Source organism: Epargyreus clarus, unplaced genomic scaffold (genome assembly GCF_041222505.1).
Source record: "Epargyreus clarus isolate Ecla_fem2 unplaced genomic scaffold, WU_Ecla_fem_2.2 ptg000003l, whole genome shotgun sequence".
Lineage (NCBI taxonomy): Eukaryota > Metazoa > Arthropoda > Insecta > Lepidoptera > Hesperiidae > Epargyreus > Epargyreus clarus.
This window is the reverse complement of record NW_027332211.1, coordinates 1036053-1042567: the sequence shown is the minus strand read 5'-3', so window position 1 is coordinate 1042567 and position 6515 is coordinate 1036053. Positions and strand designations below refer to the sequence as shown.

Genomic DNA, 6515 nt, shown 5'->3' with positions numbered 1-6515 from the left:
GAATATCTAATTATGTTTAATTCGACCAAGGATTGAACCCGCATCCACCAAAAAAATTCGCAAATGTTATCTACCATACCTCTCGGTCAAAGTAATAAATCTCTCAATGCCGTATTTCTGCTTTTCAAAAGCATATATTTGAAAGTTTTTTCATGGATGCCGGCTCAAGAGTCGCAACGAATCTGTGATCGGCTTCAGGGACAATAAGGAACTGATTACGGATGTCCATAAGCAGCGCTCACTTACCATGGAGGGAGCTGCATGCTTTTCAACTACTTCAATCTTATAAAAAAATAACAATACTAAAATATAACTAGTTTACGCCCATGACTTAATTCTCGTAATCTCTATCAATTATCTATTTTCTTAATTGTTAAGTTACAGTACTTCTTTGTGTACGTTTATATTCTTCTTTGTGAACATTGTTCTAGTTCTACATACCCAATACCCGTACTACCACAGCAGTAAATTTAAAATCCTCAAAAACTAGTACAGAACTCTCAACATGTCAGTCCAATTCACGCAATAACATACAGGTGGAAAAACCCGTTCTCTGAAACAAAACAACGTGAACAATGTGTAAATTAATATGTAATGTCACGACTTAAGCCGGTGGTAAGCTCATACACGTTCAATAATTGACTTTGTGTACTGGAATTGTTCAATACTTTATGCATGTATCTTTTATGAAAGAGAAGTAGTAAACAAGTATGCCCTGCAGCTGTACCCTTACCATGAGTTTTTACGTTTCGACAAATATGACTGTTTTGGTATTTGTTTACGTATTCGCCCATACAAATTTCGATCAAAGCCCCTAGCGGATTGTATCAGAACTATAATGTCAGTAACGTAACAATAAATGTCTAAATTGACAAAATGCTGCTTTATGTTTTGTCTCTCTTTTTTACGAACATGTGAGGTAGACAAAAAGACTTGAGCACTTACTTATTGTTACGTTTACTCAGTCTACTGAGGCAAACGGAACAGAATAATGTTGATGATGTTTTGAAAACTCATGATAAGGGTACTGATGGTGAGTGGTAAGTGATGTCTATAATCACTATCATGATGTTATAAGCATAATAGGGCACGGATGCGTCGCTGCCCCTATTGACTAATTTGGAATGCCTCGTGTATTCTTATCATACCAGAATACAATACTTTACAACTTTTATAAAAATGCAGAAGAAAAGCATGATTGGTATATTTTGATAACGATAAACATAATTCATAAATTGGAGCCAAGATTAGATACTCCATATTGTGCTCTCCGACGCACAGAAACGCTCATGAATTTTAGCTGTTAACAATTCAAAAACTGATCGCGTTCAATATTTCTGTACTTGGAGCTTGTAATCCTCTCGTGACACACACACACACTAGCATACATATACTACACACACTAATAACAGAGCAAGATAATCTAAATGTTATTACGTCGAAAATAATTACCATGTCTACCTTGATATTGATCTGATTCACTTAAAATGGCAAATAGTTATATATAATTAAATTACTAGAATAACAAATCGCCAAGCTGTTAATCCGACCTTCAACATCATACATCGACATATTTCGAAACTTTTTAGAAATTGTTATATCAATGATGTTATCAACAAGGGAATACTTTTAGAAAATCAACATGCGCTTGCTACTTACATTTTTCAAGTGCCAACTCGCACTTGACCGGCAAGTAAACTCAATAATTGACCCTATCTGAAGGAAAATACGACCCCAGTAGTGTACTGTGGATGTTTTTTTGATACTCAGTTTTTACTGGTGAAGCCATAGATTAGTAAAGATACTTCGCCGCCTTGAAATTGAATGAAGCCACAAACGGCTTATTTTAGTAAGTTCTTTTTTTGAATTCTTGACAAATAAAACATTTTTAGAGAAAATTTACGAATAAATAACTAATACTGCGTAATTTACGTAATAAATAAATAATTATTTCAAATATTTTAGCATTATTTTAGGGATATTTTAGCACGGAGACGTGGCAAAACTTTTTTACGCAACTATTTCAATTCTCAAAACTGTAAAGAAAATGTACCCAATTTTCTTGTTAGGAGTGAGTAATCTTTACTAATCTATGGGTAAAGCTATTGATACTAGATGATGGAAATAAGTACATATTTGATAGACTACTTTGGCTTCATAATAAGATTAGAGCTACTGAGTATGGTATGTATGTAACATTTGTGTTTTCTATGTGTAAAACCAAGAACCAATTTTATTTGGGATTACATAATTACTAATGTCTATGTGCAGCAGAAGTCGGTTATCATCAGATGGACTACATGTTCGATTGACATTGTGATAGCTAAATTCATAGTAAAAGTGGTATTATTATTATGATTATTAACAACACTATCTACTTCAAAACTTTGTGTTCTACTTCGATCTAATTATATAGACAACCTAGATTTCTTTAAACTATTACTTAACTTCATATTACCCTGGTACAATCATAAGATTTACATTTGCTAATACAATAAAATAATTAAGTAAATGGCGTCTTAATAGCGTATCGGGATTTAACGATCATTTTACGGGGATAATATCCTAATCTGAATGTTAATTAATTGAAATTAATCCCTTTTCAACGAACAAAATTATGCAAATTCCTCATAATCATAGGCAATGAGGAGTATCCCTGTTTATCCCTCGAGGATGGACTGCTTATCTAAATCTCCGGGAAATTTTCCTACCTAAGCCACCTGTTTTAAAATTAAACTTGAAAATGTGAATAATTTTTCCCTTGAAATTGTCGTGTAGATTTTCTTTCGTGAAAGAAGAAAATGCTTTTAAATTCGTAAATCGTATTCTGTAAACTGAAAGAAAAGTTGTTTGTTGCTATAACAGCAATAAACGCTATATCATAACTACATAAACATACTATACATTTTTATTTTCCGTCAAATTTCTTGTGGATGAAAGATGTATTTTAGTAAATAAAATACCGCCATATTGATTAAATAAAATGTATGTCCTACACCTATTACTGTATTTTTATTTTATTCACGTATAAATAATTCAAGAATATAAGTTGAAATATATAAAGTTTAATTTTTTTATATAAACATTTTATTAATTTGATGCATAAATAACAATCCTACATTAGAAGTTATGTTTAGACAAAAACACATTTTATCCAGTTTTGTACATGTCTTAAAATCAAACTAGATAAACTAAATTGCTTTAATAGTGATACTATAAAATCTTATAGAAATTTCGGGAATAAGAATAAGTACCTATGTTTTATCGCAAAGATTTAGTGACCCAAAAATTCGTTATCATTTAGGCTTTATTAATCGTAATAAAATTGATAATGCTCTAAGTTTTATTTACGTTATTCTCTGTAATTAACTGCAAGAAATATCTAGTAACAAGCCTTATTGGGGGTTACACTAGCTATACATTCTGTTTATTTCTATTTCTTAAAAGTGTCTCAAGTGTACAAATATCCTTATACTTTAATTCTTAAGCGTCGCATTTGCGAGTTTGACGCAAACAAGCCTAATATGTCCTATCCATACACTAATTGTGACCCATTTTGGCGATACTAATGCGCAGTTCAATTGTCATGTACGCTCTACACGTCCTAACTGCTATCACAAACAAAAACCGAACACAGTCTTCCATTGTTCGCAGCCGGTCACCCGCCAAGCATCGCACGATCTGTATTCATACAATGCATCTACCATTAAACCGAGAACGCCAAACGCATGCCAACACGCAACAAAACGCAACGGGCTTTAAAAAATATTTATTACAATACTGCTTTATAAATACATACTTAATACTAAATCACTTAGGGTTGGACTTCGTTTAGTTCGTTGGCTTCGCTCGCTTCGGTTCCATGGGGAATTGAATTGTCCTTTTCGGTTACCTCCTCCCTATCGGACGCCGTTGTCAGCTCCCTTCTGTCATCCTCGGCGTCAGAGAAAGTCGTTGGCAGATTTGTGGTTGCCTCTGCCTTCCCAGTGGTATCGGCGTCATCGGGAATCGCTGGAACTTCGGTAATGGCAGGCGTTTCGAGCTTTTGAGGCGCTTCAGTGCTTTCAGCTTCATTCTTATAGGGCTCAGCTACTTCAATTACAGGGATGTCAACTTCCTCTGACGGACGACTCTTGTCACCAGTGCCCTTTAGGAGAGCTACAACTTCAAGGAATCCATCGGAATATAATTTAGCACTAACATCAGATGCACTAGCGTTGGCAGGCAGCGAATAGGTGTGGAAGAACTGGCTGGCGAACATATCGCGGTCGCTGTCTTTCGCCTCGTGTGAGCCTTGGATGAAGATGAAATCGCTCTTCACCTTCACCTTCAGGTCATCCTTCTTGTAGCCTTTCACGTTTACGATCACACTGAATTTGTCGTCGGTGATGTCGATCCTGGGTCCGATTTCGGTGAAGGTGGGTATGAGTCTCCAGAGGGGTTCGAAGAACTTTTCGAGAGAGGGGAACGACCAAAATGCGGCTCCGTCGTCAAAATCGCTTTCAGTAATAGTTGTAATCGGGTGAGGGATGAAGGGATTATCTGCGGGGTAGGCGGCGACCGCGGCTACCAGCGCGAGAGCTGCGAACATTCGCGACGAGAACATGTTTCTCACGGACGTGCACACCTGTGTGTAACGTTATGAGGACTGCCGGCGGCGCGGGAGTCGGAGGCTATATAGGAAGGGTGGGGGGAGCGGGGCTAGCGCATCGGTGGTCACTATGACGGCATCGCGTGATGAGAAACACAGAGTAGCCATTGGGCATATTATAGTCTTAATTATTGCTACCTGTCTCTGTGAGGCTTTTTGTCACCTTCATCTAAGTTATGTAATCATGTGTATACTTACTGAATACTATTATATTTCTTAAATTTATACGTTCCTAAAATATTTTTACACTTAGGTATTATGTTTTATATAAACAATTAATATAAACATATATTTTTAACTGTTTCGTATTAAAACAACAAGGATGTCTTTAGCTGGTATTGTTTTAACATTATATTGTTATAAAATAGTGTCGAAATTTGTACCAGCTTTACGTTTAGTACCCCTAGAACATAATAATATAACGATATCGAAAAATAAAATAAAGCGTTGCTTTTACGACAGGGGCCTGTCATAATATTTTTGGCAGTAGAATATCTAAAAATATACAATGTAATGAATAATAGGTATAATGTGAATGTAATAATTTTATACTTATTTTATTATATTATATTTAACAGAAAAGTAAGAATGTTATTATTTGTACACAGTATTTAAACTATAGAAATTATTTACTAAAGAAAAATCGTGACACTAAAGATTAAAAAAGCTGTAGGTAAAACATAGAGTGTACCTTAAAGTAAGAAGATTTCAAGAAATTTCAAGTTTTAAGTAAGAAGATATCAAGAGATTTCAAGAAAAAATATTTTGATGTATCGTAGACTTATATTTAACGACAACTTATTTCTGTCCCATTGTTGGGACCGGCTCACGTTACGAGTATGAATGGTGTAGGCCATAATTCACCACACTGGCCAAGTAATTTTTCACGGATCTCTCAAGTATACAGACTCCTTAAATAATTTCAAATAAGCATAAACCTCCGGAAAATTAGAGATATTTATTATGTACTTAATTCTAATCAATTAGATTTTACAATCACACTCGATAGAAAAAGTAGGCATAATACGATTCTGCCTTAGAGGAACGCTCCCTCTGCATATCAAACGCAATCTATGACAAATGACGTGTGACCTTCGAAGGCCCGCTTCTAGAGTTCTCCGCTGCGAAATTATCTCATTTTTCTTCCTCACGAATCGAGCCTTATCTACTACGTGAGGAAGAGCTTAGCTACCTATCTCTATAACTTTAATGAATAAGGAACTTGTTTCAGCGCCCGAGTGTAACGAATGTGTAGCATAGAGACAAATCATTATTATTATTATTTTTTAATATTAAAAAATATTTATATAAAGAATATTAAATAAGATAATGTTTCTTAAAAATAAAAGGAATCGAATGGTATAGACACGGAATAAATGGTAAAAACGTGGTAAAAATTTATAAGGACTCTTGATATTTTCATTGATAAATGAATAAATTAAAAATATTATTTTAAGATTTCTAACTTTTTTATTTAATCACCTTAAAAATCATACCACAGTACACTACCCTTAATTAATTTCTATGCCCATACTATGTGGCCAATATCAGTTTTTATAACTTTTTTCAGGGTACATCTATTTACCTTTTTCACTTTCTCTATAACCGAAAATATGCATATCAATGTATACAAAATGCACTATTTGAATTAACAGTATATGAAATTTCATCACACAATAGGCTTATTTACTTATCGCGTAGTCTATTTTATATAGCTTATCGTTAATCTCTTTATGGTACGACAGGTACATATTTGTAAAGCTAGCTTGCACATCCTCCTTGCTTGGCTTGCATTTTGCTGATAACGACGTGCTGGTCTAATTATTTACATTTGATGTACAGTAAAGTCATGTTTTTTCGTTTG

General features: G+C 34.4%; 1 protein-coding gene across 1 annotated transcript; it reads right to left on the bottom strand.

The window, feature by feature from the left end:
* Positions 1 to 3754: 3754 nt before the first annotated feature.
* Positions 3755 to 4670, bottom strand: LOC140749477 (alpha-crystallin A chain). The gene has a single exon (XM_073082534.1). The coding sequence runs from the start codon at positions 4604 to 4606 to the stop codon at positions 3815 to 3817; it is 792 nt and encodes a 263-aa protein (XP_072938635.1). The 5' UTR covers positions 4607 to 4670; the 3' UTR covers positions 3755 to 3814.
* Between the last annotated feature and the right edge of the window lie 1845 nt (positions 4671 to 6515).